General features: G+C 40.8%; 1 protein-coding gene across 2 annotated transcripts in view; it reads right to left on the reverse strand.

Moving 5' to 3' along the window:
* The window catches only part of agap3 (ArfGAP with GTPase domain, ankyrin repeat and PH domain 3), a 73,292-nt gene that overhangs the window by 27,909 nt on the left and 23,514 nt on the right, over window positions 1-21,869 (reverse strand). For both annotated transcript variants that reach the window (XM_035670381.1, XM_035670383.1), the window contains exons 9-12: window positions 16,845-16,928; window positions 12,316-12,420; window positions 10,407-10,578; window positions 4,069-4,218 (exon numbers count right to left, since the gene is read on the reverse strand). In XM_035670381.1, the coding sequence (XP_035526274.1) occupies window positions 4,069-4,218; window positions 10,407-10,578; window positions 12,316-12,420; window positions 16,845-16,928 (511 nt within the window). The remainder of the gene's footprint in view (window positions 1-4,068; window positions 4,219-10,406; window positions 10,579-12,315; window positions 12,421-16,844; window positions 16,929-21,869) is intronic.

Below are 21,869 nucleotides of genomic sequence, written 5' to 3' on the forward strand. Positions count from 1 at the left end.
CCCTCCCACCCTCTGCTTCCTCCTCCCTCTCCATCCCAGCGTCTGTCCCGCCAGCACAGCTCCGTATGGCGGGTGGAAGACTTGAGCTCCAACCTGCCTCCGACGTGACAGCCAGCATTTGTTTAATGTCGCTTGAGGTTAAAGGGGAGGGCTGCCCCTCAGGGGCCCCAACCGTGTCATAAACACCTCTAATTATCAATTTCTGCCCCTAATGTTGTGGAAAATGACCCTGGCCTGGCTTATCCCGCACCTGAAACATATATGGGGTGATACACCTCCCTTTGTTTGCACCAATCAGGCTGTAGGAAGTGTATAACATGAAGGTATAGAGGAAGGAAATGGATAAAACTACAGTACACATCACTGAACAATAATATCAAAGCACCTGAAACCTAATGGTTTTATATAAAGTAAGGTCTCTTGCCTTTAAGTGGTTCTTAGCTCTAAACTATGCATGGCTGGTAGATTAGATTTCTTAAGGTGAGAATTCTGAAGTAAAAAATTGGACTGATTCTGCATTCACTATGGCATTATTAGCTAGCTGTTACTGTGTGCGAGGGCCATCAGGACCAAGCGGGGTAATGAAGCACACTGGGGATCAGGAGTCTCTTTCCCACTCAGCCAAGATCACCTGGGCAGCAGAATAGGTAGCAGCCTAACCTGTGATTACAGTGCATTACACTCCCACCACGGAGATGACAGTTTAAACATGCTTCATGATGAAGACTATGGGTGAGACAAAGAGGGGGCTGCTAACAGCTTCCTGCCTTTACCAATGCCACACTGAAAATGAATGAGAATGAAAAAAGGGTGAGAGAGAAAGAGAGAGAGGCAGAGGGGGAATGAAGAGGAGAACGGGAGGGGGAGTAATTTCATTGTTATTCAAGAGGCTCCGGGTGAGGAGCACTATGATTCCGCCAGGCCCCTTGACATGGCAGCCCTGCCTGTCCTCAATCAAAGCCAACGGCTGCAATTAATGGCAAAAATTAGAAACAATCACCGCCTCCCCCTTATTATCCTCAATTAGAGCGTACTAATCAAGGCCTGATCGCGCTCTGCTGCTCTCTCCAAACTAAATGTCAAACTTCATTACGGCCTGGCGTAGAAATCAAACGCCCCACATGCTATCACCCTCGCATCGGGAGGCCAAGGTATAAAACACAGTGCCACAGGAAAAGGCTATCTGTGCATTAACTACCTGCGTCCTGATATGCAAACTCAGAGGAGAAAAAGCACATAACATAACATAACCACATCGCCGAAGAGAGTTGTGGCATAAATGTCTTGGAGGATGGAAAGAAAAAAGCAATGCAAACTTTTCATGGAGGGTTACAGGTGGGAAGTATGGACAAAAATAATTGGTAATTAGCACTGATTTATAACATTAAACTTGCATGGTAATAAGTCACAATATTGCTCTTGCCATTATTTTCATTATGGATTAATCTCCTGATTATTTTCTAGATGAATGTTCTTTTTTCGCCCATAAAATGTAAGAAATGAATAACAAATGCTATATTATAATACCCCAGAGCCTAAAATGTTGTTTTCTAAATGCTAGTTTTATCAGGCAAACAGTCTAAACCCCACAAGATATTCAATTTACTATCATATATGACAAAGAAAAGCAACAATCTTAACATTTGAGAAGCTGAAACCGGTGAATGTTTATTAAAAAATTAAATGATTCATCAAATGTTGTTTTGTTAATTTTGTGTTGATTAACTTAATTATTAATCAACTAATCATTTCAGGTCTACTTGCACCTTTTGTGTTTTAATAGAACAAAATTATATAATTAAAATTTGAGACAGATTTGAGCATAAATTCACTTGTTAAAAATATTTTGATCTGTTAAGATACCTCAATCCTCTGACGAAAGGATAATATAATATTGAATTAATTATTGAATTATTACCCATGGAGAGCACTGATCTACAGTAATCTCTTACCTTTGGAGATGTGACATTACTCACACTTTGACCATGACTTAAGTTACTGTCATCAACAAGCCCATCACATTGCTCAGACGACTGTTTGAGCCTCTTGCTTTTAATTCAGCTTCAAAGATTGAGGTGTACTGAGGAGAGCAGGATCTAAACAAGCATCCGGTGCATTAAGAATGGGTGTCTTTATGAATGCAAGCAATACAAAAATTGGGCCGGGATTTAATCAAAAATCTGCGCTCAATATTCAAGAGACGTTACTACCTCTGCTTCTGCCTTTCCTCAATAGGTTTTACAAATGAGGACATTCTTTAAATAATATGGAAATGGTTACCTGGCTAAGATGCATTCATTCTCCACTGAATCATCAATCTGCTGTTTTTGCATCTCAGAATCACATTTTATGTTAACCTGCAACCTTCACCAAGGATAATGGAGTGATTGGGCTTGGTTCAAGTCAATTCAAATGGCAAAACATGAGCACCCTTCACTGTGGAACACCCTCTATTGATTATTGAAGACACATTAGGATGAAAGATAAGAGCGCTGCGTTTCAATCAAGTTTATGTTTTCTGATAGTCCAGTCATACTTTACACTTGAGGCATATTCTGCTGCTGTGATTCAGATTCTTAAATTGTAAGGAGACGTAAAAACAAGATATTCAGAGAAAGTTTTTGAGCTACAAAGATGTTGTTTCTAGTGTACAGGCCCTTCAACTGTCTGCACTGACTATGCACTGATTACAGAGACACTCCTTCCCAAGGACGAGCAACATATCTATCATTTGACGCAATGTTTCTACTATTATTTTCAGCTCATTTGCCTCATTCAAGCTCATTTGTGGTTACCTTAAGAGTAGCATGAAAATAATTGAAGAAAATAGAATAATGGAGCAAATTGTGGCTCTGATTTAGTTGAAGACTGGATGCTGGTTAATGGGCTATGTTAATATAGAGGGCTTTTCAGTTTACCAAACATGAAAATGGGAAATTCTAGGCCTCCTTATTTTCACAACACAACGTTTAGGAAATTCCTATTTGTCGTCTGCGGACCGGCCGCCAAACGCACAATCACAAACATTCAGTACAAAGCCTTTTTCCTCCCACACACACACACACACACAGTAATACAGATGCAAACATGCTCCGTAGAAAAAAACTCACATACAAACAGCTACACACACACACACAAAAAAAAAATCAGCGAGAACACACACATACATACACAACACACACACACATACACAACACACACACTCGCACTCATTTATTTGAGGACCCCACGAATCTAAGTAATTCTGCTTTGGGCATGCTGCTGATGGGAGACAGGGGTAGGGGGTGATGGAAGTGCCTGCGTCCAGGCAGAATTGATCGTTTGGCAGCTCTAAATGAGAGACAGGCTTGTCTGCGGAACCACGAGGGCCGTGCAGTTGGACTCCAGCAGTGCTCGTAAAGTGCGCTCTTTAAACTGCCGGGGCCCCTGGGAGCCCATGGGGAGGGGGGGAGCCGCCGCCGTGCTAATGAGAACTACCAGAGTGCAAACATGCATGGAAATGACTGTTATTCTGTTGATGTGCATTTAAGTGCTTTTTTACTGCCAACCACAAAGAGAGGGAAATAACTGGTGATGAATGGTACCCCCAAAAAGCATTCATTTTCCTCTTCGGAAGAAAAGAGAGGAAAACAGACGAAGGAGGGGAGGGGGGGATAAGAGTAAGATGGAAGGTAAAGACAGGATGGGGGGGGGTGTGTGTGTGTGTAGACATGCATGGTGAATATATTATCTTACTTCACTCAAGTACAGTGACATGGTGCAATGTGACACAGGGGCAGTAAGTGGAGATGCATCGATGGCAGAAAGTTAACCTTCACTGTTCCTCTCCTATGAACACGCCGCTTCTATCAATGAGCAGCAGCACAAAAAGGTCACAGCGATCACAGTCCTGATCACCTAATTATGAAAATGAGAAACTCGGGGGAAATGGCACCTCCATCACAGCACACCTCTAGATCAGATCCCTTCATTTTGATTTAATTCGCTCTCATCTTTGCTGTAGTAAATGTGTGTATTTCGATTGCTCTGTGCGTGAGATTTAGGGGATGAGAATGTGGAAGGTCTTACGAGCTCCGCTGCTTGTACTGGTGTTGATGGCTTCATTCCACTGGTCGGCGCTGGACACGGAGAAGGAGCGTTGGTGCATGCCGTCTTTACTGCCGCCAAACACCGACCCGCCCGTCTGAAGGGATGTGCTACTGTTGGAGTGAGGAGCGCCTGGAAAATAAGAGACAGACATAAGATAAATTAATCCAGATTTCTTATGTTCTGCATAAACCGTTTGAATTCTAAACTTGGTCTGGTAGGAATGTTTTCTTTAAAACAAAAATAAGTCTGTAATGAAGTGATAATGGTGTAATTAAGTTAACAGTTTTTGGTAGTTTCTACAGCACTGCAATGCTGCTGCCACCTTATTTGTGCACATCCCTCTGTCAAACAACCCCCCTCACACAGACACACACACACACACAAAACCCCTCTCCCTCCGCCTCTGCCTCTAATTAGCCCTTAATTAACAAGATACACTCTGAACGCTAATTATCTCGCCTCATCCCTCTGACTGCCACATCGATCTCCACTGGCGTCAGCAGGCGTTCTCTCCCTAACTTCCAATCAGGCGAGCCACGGACGCCTGGCTCTCTTTACTAATTCATGGGTTAGGCTGCGCCATGTGGGGTCCTTCCCTCCTGTTCGCGAGCAGTCGCTACAACACGTCCTAACTACTCTGAAAAACTCACCGATTCACTTCCAGTCACATGAAGTGAATCAGATTACCTGCTTAGGCTTTTAGAATGCATCAAAGGGAATATAACTATGCGAAGTAATACAAGAATTTGTTCCAAAATTGTGTGATTCTCTTCTGAAAAATAAGTTTAAATGAATTTAACATAACGTTACACTATTAGGACATTTTGTATATCCTGAAAGAAAAGATGGGGTGTTTATAAATGAAAGTTATTAATCAGAAAAGTTAATTTTCACTGTATTTTTCCCTCTTAAAGTTGACACAATAACTCCTTTACAGGCTGAACCATTTAATTCTAAAAACAATACGATTTAATGAGATAAATAGACATTTCTTTGACACTGAAAGGTTAAAATTTCAGACGCTTTGTTTTGGAAAACAAGCCATATCTCTGATTTTCTCAACAATGCTTTCTCGTCTTACAGGTATCACACATCAAGGCCTTTTATTTAATAATTACAAGAGAATATCAGTTTCTGATTGAGGTGACAATAACAGAAAATATAGTGTGTGGGTCGTGTGTAAAGTAAACTAAGCGGCACGGGTGCTTGTTAGGATAATATGTCCTACTCATTATCTAGAGTAATAAGTGTATCAAATTCACATAATCATGTCTAATTAGTATCAGTAATTATCTTGTTGGGCCCAGGAATATTAATCTTCAGGTCCCAGAGGGGAGGGAGCAGAATCGCAGCAAGAATGGGAGAGAGAGCGAGGGAATCATGCTGAGGAGCACTGACTAAATTAGCATGCTGAAATCAGAGCAGAGGAGGAGGAGGAGGGGGAGACGGAGCAGAGGAGTAGGGGTACTGAAAAGAAAATGTGAAACTTAGTTTTTTAAAAAGTGACGCATGAATGATACATAAAATAAGCCCATGACTTTGGTAAAAAAAAAAAGGCTTTTGGTTGTTTTTAAATCAGTAATTAATTTAAAAAAAATGAATATTTACCAATGTGTTTATTTAAAAACACTAGTGTCGTCTTTTTGTTGTTTGGCGAAGACAGATAAATGTTTAATTGCCTTATTGTTTAGAGGTTATTCTTTATTTTTCTGTAAAAGAACATTTCTTTATTTCCAAAGTGTGAAGTTTGACTCTTTGACACCTTAAAAAAAGAGACCAAAAAAAAAAGCCACAAAAAAAACCTGTTAGATAACTACAAGGCAACTTCGATTGATATTTAAAATTCAACAATCACGTCTAATTGTCAAATTGGATGCTAATGATTAATGAATTATACATGGCTGTATCCATTAGTCCCCAGAGACCACTCCTGCATAAAGGGGAGGATAATGTAATTACAGTGGAGAAATAATCAGCTTGTGGCATTAAAAGAGCACTGTATTCGCAGCTCCAGCCAGGCCCGACACCAGTGTGTTTTACAGCTTTAGCTGTGGCACTATGGTGGACTGACAAGGATGAACCTGACAACTGCAAATTGAGGTTCGAAAGGATTAGATTTAATACTGAATGTTACTGACTTTAGTGATCGTAACAGTGATTTGACTGTCAAATACAAACACATAAAGCATTTAATGCAATAAACGTTTAGAATCATAAAAAAAAAATATGATTTGACAGAATATTGTAGAAGTAAAAAAAGTAAGACTGTGAAAGTTACACTATTCCTGTTTCATAAAAGCGCTCTGCATAGAAAACAGAAAGATCAGTTTGAGGATTTCAGTGGCAGAAAGATTAACTCAATAACTGTGCAGTTACAATTATAGGGGCACTTTACTTCAGTATTTCCATGTTCGGCCACTTTATACTTCAGAGGCTAATACTAAACTTTTTACTCAAAAAGAAAAATCAGGATTTTACATACAAGAAAGTTTATATTTTATTTTAAATATCATCCATTTTTATAGCTTGAACTACCTAACAGCATAAAGTAGCAAAAATTAGCTTCACGTCTGTGAGCAACAACATTACAATTCTTCTTACACCTTTATGCATCAGAAATATAATATATATATATATATATAACTATAATACTGACAACAACCATTCTGTTGCATTATGAGTGTTTTTACTTTCCATACTTAAATACATCTGTACTTCTACTTAAGTCAAATTTTAAAGAAGGTTGTCATGGATGATATGAGTATTTTCACATAGCGGTATTGCTTTTACTTAAAGAAAATATCTATATACTGTAATTAAAACCACTATTAGCAAATACTGTTTAACTAAACTTAAGGTTATCATGGATGTTGCTACACACAGATACTTCATTACTAACTCCCCTGGAATTCTTATTAAAATTAATGAAAACTTTAAAGTACAAAGCACCATTATGAATATTTCTTGCTGATTGTATCGTCATGTGTATAAAGAAATAACAAAAGCCATATAGTGTGTTCTGCAGGCTATACAAGGCTGGGGTGTTAAGTAGAGGCGATGGATTAGCGGGGAGCAGCGCTGCCTTGCTTCTCATTTCTCTTTAGGCCGGGCCGTCAGTGGGTTGATGAGCCGTGACGAGGCCTGACCCCTCTGTGGGGTTGTTGCCATTATGTACAAGTAGTGGGATAATGAAGCATTCATGGTAATGTGGGCCGGGCTGCACATCATCTGTGGCTGTGTGTAATCCACCAACATCATCCTGACCAACGCCCAGACGCCTCCCCCACCTCCACCCAGACACTGCTGCTCCTGCCAGTCCCCACACAAGTCACTCAGAAGTTCATATTTATACCTGTGCGTTATATATTGTGTATGTATGAAACCAATTTTACTTTAAGTCTTCGGTATGATAGCCCTCATTTTATTTGTTTATTTTTTAAATATGAGCTCATAACTGCTGGTATGAATTTGATGAAATTTCGATGCCTTTCAGAGATGAAGCTAGTTAAAGCTAATTAAAAAACAAAACAAAGCGCTTGTTACAAACTATGACTGTATAGTGGGTAAACGTTGTCAGGGCATACATGTAAAGATTGAGGAGCAGCTCAGCTAAATGTGAAAAAAAATAGAAATATATAAATGGACAGCTAGAAAAATGCTGGATAAATGGTTTAAACATCCAGCTTCTGCCACTAGAAGTAGTAGTAGTAGAAACTCAAACATTACCAAACCTAATGTAAAGGCCAAGCAAAACAACAACTTGTATTAAAAAAATATCCACATTTATATAATTAGTTAAAGCCGCTTTAAATCAGTTCTAAACAGACGCATTTGGAATTTGAGCTCATCTGAATGGGAACATCAGACCATAAAAGTGAGCTGCTCACTACTCTATAGTATCTACAAAAGGTCAGACTGCACCAGTGTTGGAAATAAGAAGTCTCATGCTGGTACTGGTCAGTGAGTATGCGTCTACTGGTTCTACAGTGCTATAGATTAGAGATAAACTGTGGTACAGAGTGAGGAGGGAATGAGCCTTCCTGAAATCTTCACTTCTTCCACACTCATCTCTCTCTCGCTCTCCCCCACAGGATTGATTCAAAGTGACTGGGCCCATTAATACTTTGATACAATGTATCTGTCGCCGGTGACACGGCAGGATGCGTGTTAACAGGGAAGATCATATTTAAAATGGTTCCGCTCAGCACCCAGCAAAGGAATTAAACCTGGCCCGCTTGGCAAACTCATGGACGCATGCGTTCTCCCATTTACTCTGTCTTCTCAGCCTCTCCTCTTCATCTTCCCATCTCCCCCATCCACTCTGCCCCTCCTTCTCACCGTCGCTATCCCTCTTCTCCCAGTGATTATAAAGGTCTTTAGATCTAAGGAATGAATGAATTACCAAAGGCACAGACAAGGCTTGTGATTTGGACGCCGTGAATGAAAAATTACCCCTTTGTTCCCTTCATCAATTGCACGTCTAATGAAATCAAAATCCCGATCACATAATCAGAAGAGGGTCCTCCACCCAGAGAGAGACCTGATGTGATTTGTAACCTTTCTTTTCCTAAGTGGAGATTAAGGCAAATCTCCCTCACATTGTTCCCTGATGCACAAATGGATGGCAACTGAAAATCTTGGGAATTTATCATTAAGGGGTATTTGCTAAGGAATTGAACAACTGGAGAAAACAACATTGTTGGGTTAAAAGAGAAAACTGGTTTGGCCTGTTTTTTTCAAGGCACATTGTCTGCCCCAATGACTGCCCTCAACCCAGCGCTCAAGGTATAAACAGTCTTGTGGGATGGAACAACCTCGATCCAACGTCCTCTGCTCTGTAAACTCCTACATCTTTCTGCTTTTGACTGATTAACCCGTTCAACGGTGGCAGCACCTTGGCCAGGTTTAACAGTAACCTGCCTGGACAGTGCTAATGGTCCCTGCCGACCCGTCTTTGGCTCTGTACCCACTCTCAGCCAGTTAGCTTAAGCCTGAGTGATGGAAACACTGTGCCCATTTCACAGCCGACGAAGGACCCCGCCTCCCTCTGGGGATCTCTTTGCTAATTAGTATTAATTACTCTTAATCCTAACCCCTAAATCCAATCACTGGCTTCCCCTCTATGAGCCTGCCAGACTCTCTGCAGCCTCCGGTGGCTCAGCTCGCTGGGAGAAGAGCTCTATTTTTAAACTTGAAAGGTGGAGAAACCCTGGCACGATGTTCAGGACCAAACTGTTTTTTGTTGTTGTGACCCCTCCACTACCATAAAGGAGGAAAAATAACTAGGTCAGTGGCATAATGGCCAAAACCTAAACAAACCCTAATTTTTGGTGATGTTAGGCTTGATGTTTAAACACAATTTTTAATTCCCTGTTTAGTAATTTAGAGAATTAATAGATTTTTCATAGACGCTCATTAAGTCATTATTGTGTATACTATGAGGCAGCTAATTTGCATGAATGAACCATATAGAAAGTAGATAATTAACCTGTTGGGACCCATTTTAATGATTAATCACAAACTGAGGACATAGAAAATGAGTACAGTAATAAAGGACTAATTTAGTAAGCATTACATATTATACCTGTGATTTGTTTTGGGGTTGTACATGAAAAATGACAGATCCCTCTTTACCTACCAATGTCCATATAACTTTACCAATATAAGTGACTATTATCATGATGTGGTATTAATTTCAATGCCACAACTACAAGAGAAAGAGACACGGTGTGTACTACAGGAGTGCAGGTGCAAGATGAACATGTAGTCAAAAAAGTGGAACCACAACCCGTAAGAATACAGGATATTTTATTAACACTGATGAGAGAATGTTCTGCTCAGCACTTCATTCGGCTCACAAAAAGGTATTTTTATATTTTGTATATTGTTTTTGATGACACTTGCACCAATTGCAATACATTGTCTCACGTCAGGCTTCTAATTAGCACACAAATTTCACACATTTCAGCCTTTGGCGTATTGTATGTTTTCATGATTCTAATGAAACACTGAGGAAAACATGTTGCTCTTATCAGTGTTAAAAAAGATCTGTGATCTAGTGTGCAGTCACAACCCCGAACACTTGTGGTTTGTTTTCTGACCCTAACTATAAAGACTTAACTTGAAGACAAAATGATATACAAATGTACCAGTCAGACTCCAGTAGAATCCCTCAATAAATTGTGTTTGCAGAAATGTCCGTAGATATAAAATAAATATCCTAGATAGTACATTTATCTGTATCTTATACATGAAAATGCAAAATAATATAACTTTTATTAGACCTTTAGCATTATAATAAGGTCAGGAGATCGTACCTGTGCTTCCTATGCCCAGCTGCAAGGTGCTGCGGTCCTTGGTCAACCCATTGGTTTTGGGACTAGCAGTCGGGGCCACGGTGGCCACCGCTCTGGGGGGTCGCTTCCCGGGAATCTTGACTGTAGTCCTCAGCAAGTCTATCTCTTTCCCATGCACATTCTGCATGTAGTCCTATAGAAAGTGAAAAAAAGGAACATGACAGTAGTTGAATTGGTCTGCACACTACTCAAGTAATGAGTCCAAATATTTCCAAATATTTCCCTCAATTCAGGGAAATGATTATACACAGAAGACCAACAAGAGTCCAGGAATTATGGAAGAAAAACAAATTAAAAGACTATTCAATTTCCATCCCCATTAGTCACAACCCATCTCAGACCTTCCACTAAGGGTGTGTGATAGTGGAAAATGATTGTAAAGCCATTATACATCACCTGTGCCCACGCCGTCTCTCCAAATAGCGAGATGTGAGGCTTAATGAATGCAAACAGTCTCATTCTCTTTCAATTTGGGCATTTGATTTGGTTTAAAGCGACTACTGCCCAAATGTGGGAAGCCAAGGTGAAAATCATTGGGCTCAGCAGAAAAAGACCCAGATAGAGGCGAGCTCGGCCTTTGCCGTCCCCCCACCGGCTCCTCTGCTTTATTACCGTGTCATAAAGCACTCATTTCTTTCCCAAGCCTCCTCGCTAATTACCCAGTGAGCGCTCTCATTTCATTTTATTGCTGGAATTAACAGCCAGATCGAAGCGTGCAAAGCTATTAAGATGTGTGATTAAGCCACATTCAATTAGTTTCTACAAACAATTTAATTGATGTAGCAGATAGAATTAACAGAAGGTGATTGTGTGGATGGCTTGGCTGACTGCGAAATTAAAGGTTCCCCTCTTCCACTCTCTCAGTCTGCCTCCCTCCCTCTTTCTTCCTTCCTCTCTCTTCCCCTTTTTCCTTTTCTTACTCCTTCTCTGCTCCGCTGCTCAAAATGAGCTTGGGCTGTTACCGCACTAATGTAACTGTCTCCCTTACTTCACCTCCCACCGTAAGTCAACAGATTCATAGATTCATAGATTGCCCTGATGACCTGTAATAGCTGTAATGATCAAGCGATAGCCTGTTCAGTCAATTACATACATCACTGTAGCACAGCACTGCTCTACTAATAACCGCTTGTAAATTAAACCACTAACACACTGTCAATGCAACAAGGCCACACACAAGGTTCACGTCTAACTGTTGGGCTTGTGTTCAAAGTTTGAGCTGGTGTTGCTAATATCTTTCATTTTTACCTCGCCAAATTACCTAAACACCTCTAACACAGGACTGGAGGAATGATGGGAGGAACTGAAGGGATTTCGAAGAAAGACGGGCATTACTGACAGTGGCACCGGGCTCCTGAGCTGTCTGCTGCCAGCCAGCCGAGTGTTTAAGAGGTATTAGCGGCCCAGCGGGATTCTGACAAAGATGGATGTGGGAGGCTGGTCAGGCTCTGCTGCCATGTGGTGAGAACCATTATAAATACAAGCCAGCGTGGAGTCTGGGCGCGGCGGGCACGCAGCAGCACAGCCATGTCTCCATTACCCGGCACCGGGGATGGGCACTACAGGGGGGCAGAGATGACCACCAGGACACTGTGTTTCTTAATACTAAGCTTAAAATCACAGGGTTAGCTAATATAGCTATACAGTGATAAGTCTCTGTAGACATCATGAGCCTATATGGTTGTAATCCAGTTCACTACAGCAGCTGTGGTAAATGTAATCGCATCAAGAGAATCGTGCTCAGCGGTTCAAAAAGTCCTACATTAAAAACCTCCAGCAGCACCCTCGAGTACAAACAGTAGTGTAACAAACACATAAAGCCGATTGGAAAAGAAATGGGAAGGGAAGAAGGGGGGGTTTTGATACTCACATGTAAACTGGGGTGGTAAGTAAGGACGCCATTATCACACAGTGTGACATATTTCTTTTTCCACTCCTTGTTGAGGGATTTGCCACTTCGCTTAAGAAGGATTCCCTGTAAGAGACAAGGCATCACGGTGAGCATATGATCTTCTCAAAGCAGCATGGTGGATGATATGAGCCATTATGGATGTTAAATACCATAAAACAGCATTATTATTGTTATTACAGATTCGTTATGGCGATTACAGCTTACAGCATTCTCTTCTTGGCAAGTCATAAAGCAAACAAACATCATTTTAAGTAACAATTAGAAAACAGTATGGAAGTGATTATATATATATATAAAAAATATGAAAACGCAATAGTAATATGTACTTAAATACCCCTAAACTTGCATTCTTTATTCTAATTCGTTGGGTGAGAGGTTTAATGATACGTTAGTTTTTCCGATTGACCATTTGAACCTCCAAAGTTGGCCAAGTTCCTCTGGCACAGAGACCATTCAGAGAGAGAGACAATCCAATTTGCCAGACCTCCTCCCTGCATTCATACGCATAACATGCTGAACTCTGGAAGACCTCTCAATCCTGGGATTAGGGAGTGTGATCTTCCCCTCTTCAAAGCCCACTCAGCTCTTATTCTATTCTACTTTATCTTCTGGGGCCTTTTAGGGCCTCAGATGGTTTCCTTATCTGCTGAGTAAATCCACTGGTAAACAATGCAGTTCCTCTGCTGGAGGTGACCAAACGCTGCTGAGTGCAAGGGCCAGGAGGCTCTTCGGGGTTAAATAGTGAGGAGGGGCCCGCTTAATTAGGGGATTAAGCCGGGGCAATGTTTGTGCTTTTACAGCCAGGGTCTGTGTGTGTGTGTATGTGAGCTGAGAAGGGGGGTTTAAAGGGGTAGTATTTTGCTAGCCTGGCCCATCCTGGAGGCTTTAATCCTGATTAACACATCAGGCAGAGCTGACCCTCGGTGACCTGGGCACCAGGCTGTTTGCAGACAATCATCCTAATCCGAACCCTGATTCATCTGGGGAGGCGAGTGCTGACTGCTGGCTGCATGCTGGGATTTAAGAGTTTGGCCCTCTTCATATCTTATCAATATGCTGCCTGTTTATGGCTTCTCAATGGAGCATGACCATGAACATTTTCCTTAAACTGTTAAATATACCCTTAATTACTAAAACAATTAAATTACAGGGGATGGAATAATATGTCTAATTTTCTAATATTTTCACTCTTATAAAAGTTTTTTTTTTAGAGGCCACTGAGAAAACAAACCAGCATCAACACTGTCTCTGTGTTGCTGAAGCTTAATAAATCCGATTAGTACATTAAATGTCTGGAAATTTTCATATATGTGTGGAGCAAAAATGAAAAATATTTGCCTCATATGTTATGTACATTCTGTTAATTATTGTTAATAAAAAGACCTTTGTAAAAAGTAATACAATTATATTAAATATAAATGTATTTTTTATATCAGAAAGCCTTGGTGAACTATTTTGTAACTATTGATAGTTCTGATGATTTTCTCAGGATGATACAATGTGTCCTTCAATCGATAAGTTGCTGACTGTCCAGACTCGTCTCAATTTAGTCAATATAAGGACTGTAAACACTTTTTAAATGGCTCTCTAATCATACAAAGTAAATGATCCAGTCACAGGGCCTCTGGCGACTTTATAATGCATGTTTTACAAGCAAATATGTTGCTCATCTCGTAGCCTTACTGAAGCATAAATAAATCTATACATGCAATCAGAGCGGAGCTTCATATATTTATCAGAGCCGAGGAGCAGATCAATAAAGATACTGAGACAATAATGTGAAAATCTTTACATGTGCAGACAAATTTTTCTGTTTTATTTGAACGGTTGCCCATTATATATGATGCTGTGATATATCTTTCATAAAGCACATCACTATCAGTACTTGGAATCTTGAACAATGATTTGAGATTATTCATCATAATTGTTGAATCGTTTACCGAGTTGGATTGAGCAGTGTGCTCTTCATGTTATAGTTTGACATCAAATGGCAGCATGTGTGGAGCCCTGTGCTTCCCTACAACACTGACACACACACACACTAAAAGATGAGCGTGTTCAGCCTGTGCGACATAAGGAAACAGGCCGATCGTCAGACGCGCTCTCTGTGTCCATACAATTGTCATATCTACACAGAGGAGATAGTGTCTTTCCCTTCTTTTGTCAGACAACCAGGAGAAAAGCTGCATCCTGCCACTGTGGCTGACTGATAGGCTGGCCCTTTGTGAAAGGCCGTGGAGAGCGGGGGGGGGGGGGGGGTGGATGTGTTGGGTGTCTGTTTTGTCGGCGGTGTGGGGACTGTGTGTCGGGTTGGGGAGTTGGGGGTGGGAGGGGGTCGATGATGGGGCAAGGATGCACTCACTGCTGAGGAACTGCTCCACAGCAGTGAGTGCATTGTTATCATCACTCAAGAGTTTTATAGATGGGGGGGCAGGAGAGGGTAGAGGAATGGGGGGGGTGCATGTGGTGTGTAATTTGGCCCTATGGGGTGAGGGGGGAGTGGTAATTAAGCACACATTGGCACTTTGATCTCCTTGATTGTGCATTTGACTGGCCTGGAGATCAGCTAGTCACACCACTAACACCCACCACATCTCTGTCCCTCCCTTCACATCTGTATAGCCAAACTCCCCCCTTCCAAAAAAAATTAAATAAATTAATCCTTTGTAAATAAAGAGGGGGTTGGCTTTTTTTGTCAAAAGTAGCCATGGTACTTAGGGAAACCCAGAGTTTAGAAGGGAGCTCCCCATAATGTATTGGGTAAGAATGGGAGAGTTTACAGTAAAGATTGCTCAGAGGGGATTCTTTCTAATCTGTGAAAAACAAAACAACCTCCTGCTCACCTGCACTCATCAGATTTGCCAGCTTCTGCAGGGAATTACACTAATCTACGTTAGAAACCGAGAGACTTAAAGAGATGAAACAGAAATGACATGTTTGTAGAATGGTCACCATGAAGTTTTTTATGTTGTTTTGAGGGGCCATTTTCAAAGGTTAAACCATAATGGAAAATTCTGTTTTGTGTTTTTGTGGATTTAAATAAATGTAACAAGACTTCATTTATTTTCATTTCATAATAATATGAAATGTTTGTACCTATTACATGAACATCTACCATCGGCGAGAGACCGATCGAAAATTCTCTATCTGTTGAACTGGTTTCCCCAAAGCGTTATTTTCTGATTGAGCGAGGGGGTTTGAAAAGCGTCACCCTGCCATTATTCCAGCCTGACCAAAGCCTTGGCAATTTTCTTCCAAAGGGAATGAGAAGGCCCGGTTCAACATTTTAAAAAAAAAGGACATTATCTTCCATCATTTGCAGGTAAAGAGGATAATATAAGGATGCTGACCCATTTTCAAAGGCTCTCGTATAATCATGAGTGATTACTAATCAATGTGTCAATTACTTGTCCTTCAGTTACAGTCGGACCTTTAGAAATGATCCTTACTCAGATATGTAATTCAGTGCTCGGCATCCAACTGGTGCTTTAAAGCATGAATACATTAAAAAAAAAGAAGATAATAAAGAAAATATAAGAAAAATAGCAAAACTACTTTCAGATGGGATAAAACTATAACTGTGATGTCAGTGAGTATTTAATGTAGCACCATCTAACAGATCATTAAATTAACCTAAAAAAACAAGTAAAAAAAAGAAAAAAAAAAGTCTGTTGAAAATGAAATGAAAATTTCAGCTAATCATAGCTGTCAAAGTTGATTATGAGGATGTGCATGAATGGAATTTTAATCAGAAATACTACCCACACACATTTATGAGCAATAATAACAATTCGACTGGGACCAAACGTTTATATATTTAAAGGTGCAATCCGTGATCCAAATGCGAGATTATTATCACAGATGATCGTCTCCTAAATTGATTGACATGGCTTTAAATACACGGACTAATGCTGCGCAGTAATGCTAAAAAAAAAAGTCTACTAAAATTCAGAATCTAGTTATCTGAAGCTGTGATTAGTTTGTTTACATTGGCGATGTCTGTAAACACACGATTAAATCATACCTACATTTTCTGTTATGGTCATTCGAGAAACACACATAATATTTTCATTATAAGAAAACACTTCAGTTACACATGAGAATTTTCCTTCTATTAATAAGGTCAGAAATCAAAACCTACATTTTTATTTGAAAGGTGATTCACACAAATAAAGACAATTCTTTGCTAATAACCTTTCTGATGTTGAGTCTGAAGCCCCAGCCTTCTTCTCTGCTCAGCTACACTTGTACTGGCATTGAGGTATGTTGTTATGTTGTATTATGTCGCCATCTAGTGGCCACAGTAGGACATGACTTAGTCTAAATCACATTAGTTCATTTATGGCTTATCGGCTGTGATTAAATCTCTAAAACACACATCCTATCAACACTAAAACAAAAAGGAACATCTAATGACACAAAAAAGGGATCATACTTACCCAGGTGAGTATGAGAAATGTAGGTTAAAAATGAGGAAAACTGCTTACCTGTTTGATAGGTATGGCCCTTCCACTGCCTATGCTGTCTGTTTTACTGTCAACGCTCTTTGCCTGTTCACTGGCTTTCCGTGACTGCAAGAAAACAAGAAAGTCAGTCAGAAACTGAAATAACACACTGATGGCAAAGCAGAGTGGGAGTTGTGGGGTGTGAGGTGAGGTTTTTGGGGCATCGTTGTGTATGTTGGGGTGTGTATGTGTGTGAGGGAGAGAGAGAGAAAGAGAGACTGGGGGTCAGAAGGGGTGAGGAGGGGGGGGGTCGGGGAGTGAGGTTTTTGTGTTTTGAGCATTTGTGGAGAAACTCGACGTTGCAAAATAAAAGTCTCAAAAGAAGCTCGAAATTAACAGACAAGCAGACCAGCGAAACAAACAGCAGTAACACCGACGTGCAAGTTCAAAAGAAAAAATTAAAAAAGAGACCAAACCAAGACCACACTAGACACATCTCAACACAGAGGAGACCAAGGACGACCACACATTGAGTCATGACTCAGCCCTGAAACCATTTGGGGAATCCTTTCCTCTGTTTGAGACCCAGAGCGGGCCCTTAGTGGACCTGCAGTATACCAGTGTAGCTTCAGCTGTGCCTTTAGCATAGTTGCACTGATATGGGCTTTTGTAACACTTTAAATACGTCAAAGTTCATTACAGGTTAAAGGGAGAGAAGGGAAAATGGTTATTTTGAAAAGACTTCAGTTCAAGTAGCTTCCTCCGACCCTTGACCTGCAATACCTGGTGGGACATGAAAATCATTTTGCAAAAATCAAACAATTTAAGTGTCAAAAAAGTCATTTAAAAAAAACACATGAACATTTCAAGTTTCTGGTAGTGCCTGTGTGGGGGATAAACAGTTAGACAGTAAATTGAACCTTCCATGGACATAAATCATTTAAAAAGAACGTTCCCACCCCAAAAACAAATAGAGAGATGAGATACAGGCAGGGACAGACATGAGTGTGTATGGTCTCACTCAGAACATGAGAAATGTCCAGTCACCAATGGAGAAGAGGTAGAGTCTGAGTTCAAGTAAACCAACTCTGGTGTTTATATTTTTCCAACATTTTATTTTTTTTTAATGATGACTTGTTTAGCTTCTATACAGACACCATACAAAGCAAGTCACAAATTCACTTCAAAATATTCAACAGATTGAGCCAAACATTGCAGTTCCCACAAAATATAGGATGGACAATAAAGGCATTATTTCATATACTCCTTATATGTATGTACTTTTTATAGAGTACCATTGTAAATAAAATACAATACAAGATATACAGCAGTCTATATTTTTGTCAATCCGTTCATGATAGAAAAGCGATTATGCAAGAGTTCATAATCTCTGTACCAAACCTAAATTGAGAAAAATGAAAATAAATAAATGAATAAAAAAAACAACTGAATGTGCAAAAATAAATAACTTAAAATAAATAAAAAGGGAAAACAAATGTTAAGTTTAACTACATTCATACAAGTCGGTGCAACCCAGTTTCATTTTGTTGGCAACTTTCAGCATAATATCTCTCTTTAATACCTTATAACCCTCACACTCTACCCTGACTTTTTATGAAGGCCTTCATAAAATTACCCGAAAATTACTCTGATCTAAAATACCTCTATGATAATACATTTTTACCACATTTCAAATTCCATTCAGTACTTCAATACTCGCTGGAAAATAAGAAGGAACCAAATAAAAACGGACCAAATGAATGTAGGAAAATCTAAAGAAGAACAAAAAAAAACAACTTGGCACCTCTAGTCCTTGAGTCCTCATTTATGGCAAAAGGCAGTGTGATGTCATGTAAGGAAAGGTTGTGTCCTTTGGGCGGCTGGGTAACAGTTCCAAGAATGACTTGACTGTACAGCGTGTTTTTTTTTGTATGGTATGTCTGAATGAGGGTTTGGGAGGGGGGTGTGGGGGTGGGGTGGGGGGGGCAGGGCAAATGATGGGGCATTTCCAGAAGGAGTCACAACCCAGGGTGCTTTCACACCTGTACTTAGTGCTGTCCACTTGTGATCGGATCACCCAAGACACATTTTAATGCCAGGTGTAAACAGGGCCTACCGTGATATTTGACAGTCTACTTTGAGTGCACTCAAACACTCAAATGGACTCAACTTTAGGCAGCGTTAGACGCAAAGTCCTATGGTTTCCGTATAGTGCAAGTTCTATGCATTACCCCGAGTGCGGTAAAGCAGCGACAAGCTGTAAATCCTCAATAAATAATCTCTTCTCTATCAGGATTGGCAAAGCAGGGGGACTCTTTTTTTTAAACCATCATGCTCTTCTAATTCGGAAGGAGTTGGAAAGCCCTTTTTGTTGAAGAAAGGTTGGAAGCAGAAGCACAAATCTGCAAATATTGAAAAACAGTGTCAAATGGTTATTTTTTTTCCCGTTTGTTTGTTTTGGTTATGTTTTGTTTCATACGTGTAGATCCAGTAACAAGTCAAGGGACTAAAACATGGAATGGGAAACACCAAGTGGCAGACATTAATAAATGGATTAAATGAATTATGAATGAATGAGTGGGATGGAATTAAGTATAAAAAATGCCGTAGTATTCATCTAAATTCCTAAACAGTGTGCTTTTCAACACAAAAAGGGACGGACAGCCTGAAGACATCAGGAAACCACGGACAGATTACAAAACAGATTGTTTAGAGTTATTGACCATGGAAGCACTAGGAAAGAATAATGTGTACTGTGCTGACACCTAGTGGCCAAGGACAGTTATGGTAAATACTGGCTTGAAATGATTGTGGTTGGTGAAATTTGTGAAGGCGGTGAAAAGACGGAGTGATAAGATCGTCTGTAGTAAAGCTTTGAGTTTTATTTACTTACTTTAAAAAAAAAAAAAAACTAGCCAAACCAAAGATTCACCTATTTCCAGGAGATTTTTCTATAAACTGTCATTTTTGTAATCAGATTGAATTTGGGCCAAAAAAATCTGAACCCAGAAGTATTAAGTAATTATTTTTACTCTCCAACACTGTTAACTCAATAAACTGCACATTGCCAAAGATTTTTCATAATTTCAAGAGTCCCAATGCCAGTGCCACAGATGTGACAAATATTCCTTTTATACTGAATTACAACTGGACTAGATTATTTACTTGCAGCAAATTTCTCCTCTTATATCAGAACAAAATATCTTTTGTGTAATGACTAAAGTGAGTCTGATATTGATCTGTCGAAGCTTGTCTACTGATGACATTAAGGCATATTTTCTTCCATTGAGTACTTCTCTTGAAACTCCCAAAATCAACATTAAGTGAACTACTTACAGGAGTGTGGCTAAAAAACATGACAGGCTTTCTGAATGGCAGCCCGCTGTCTATGAGTGAGTAGCAGGTCTTTTAGAGAACTAACACAGATATCAATTTATTTTTAAAATGGACAAAGCTAGGAAAGGGACATCCTTGATATTGTTGGGTTGATGAAATATTTTCTCTTTCTGCTGTTTTGTAAAATGGCAAAAAGGTTGGCACTGCAAGTCTTCCTCTCCTTAGCCAATCGCACTCTTCAAGTGTCACTGAAGAAATGTCGACATCGCCCCGTTAACTTTCCGTCCCCTCCTCCTCCTCCGTTTCCTCCTCCTCCTCCTTTCCTCCCTCGCCCTCCCTCCTCCCACCCTCGGCTCGCTGCTCCTCAGAAGGTCATGAGCTGAAACTCCCGCTCGGCTTGCCACTCCGGCACCCACACTGGGTAGGTGGCGTGCTTCGGCATCTCCATGACGCGGACGGGGAGAGGTTCATTTCTCTGGTGGACATGGTTAGTCACTACCTAGCAGGGGGGAAGGGAGACAACAAGGGGAGCTAGCACACAGCCTGTACTGCTCGGAGGCCACAAAGCCTGCGGCTTCCCAGCAGCTGGGGTAACAGGGTGAAGGCAGTAGGAGGAAATAGAGGAGGAGGGTGGGGTGGGGGGGATAGATAGGGTGGTTAGAGAAGAAGTTAGTTAGAAAGAGATGGGGGAGAGAAGAAGAAGGCAGCAGGTAAGAGACAGGGGTCAGAGGGCAACAGAGGAAAGAGGTGAAATCGAGGAAGACAGGTGGAGGAGAAGGGGCATATTTTAAGGTGGGGGAGGGTAGATGTACCAGGGAGGAAAGAAGTAATCTCACATGGCCTGATTTGTCTCATAAAGCTCACAAAATTCTGGACCAACGAAACATTTTTTTGGATAACTTAACCTTCGGAAAGGCTGACTCAGCCATTCAGTTAGTTTGAAAACTTGGCTTTTTTTGGAGGTACAAACAAGCTCCCCAGAGAATTATTTCATTGATTTAAAGCATAACAATGCCCTTTTTGGTAGAATTTCTACAGACCTTCCTAAGCTTGAAGAGGCAGAGGTCTGGCTACGCGAGATTAGGAAAGGCTTAGCAGCAAAGAAGAAGGCTGGTGTAGAAGGGAAGAGAGAGGAGGAAAGGGGGGAGCAGGCTGGGGTAGAAGAAGAGGGCAGAGGCTACAAGTAAAAGACAAGCTTAGGACAGCTAAGGAAATTAGAGTGGTTAGTGCACACATATGCTATTGGTTAGAGCAAAGGGCAAATACGACAGGACATGGGGTAAAGAGCAGGCAGACAGGGGGTCGGGATACTGGTGTGGTAGTGAATCTTGGTGGTCGATTTGGGCCAGAGTACATGTAAGTGGGGTGAGGATCGGGGGAGTAATCTACACTCAGCGAGATGGTTAGTGGCTGGGTGAGCGGTTCTATCTGGAGCTGGGGTGTTGGGAGGGTGTGCGGGCATGCGTTCATAGCAGCGTGTTAACAGGGCACTGGCTGGCTCGGACTTTTAGTTTAGCTTGGTCGGGCAGGAGAAGCTGCACTGGCGCTTTGTTGCGGCTGTCTCTCCCGAAAAGGGAGGTCACTGCAAAGAAAGGATCTAGTAAAAAATAAGAGGGGTGGGGGTGGGGAGGGTCAAAGATTTAGACAGTGCAGAGGGCCTAGTTTGTCATGGGTGAGATGAGAAACTTAATCCATGTGCACTTACTACATCCAATTAGGAAAGAAAAAGGA

The sequence above is a fragment of the Morone saxatilis genome, unplaced genomic scaffold (genome assembly GCF_004916995.1).
Source record: "Morone saxatilis isolate NCDOM2014 unplaced genomic scaffold, NCSU_SB_2.0 Contig23, whole genome shotgun sequence".
Taxonomy (NCBI): Eukaryota; Metazoa; Chordata; class Actinopteri; family Moronidae; genus Morone; species Morone saxatilis.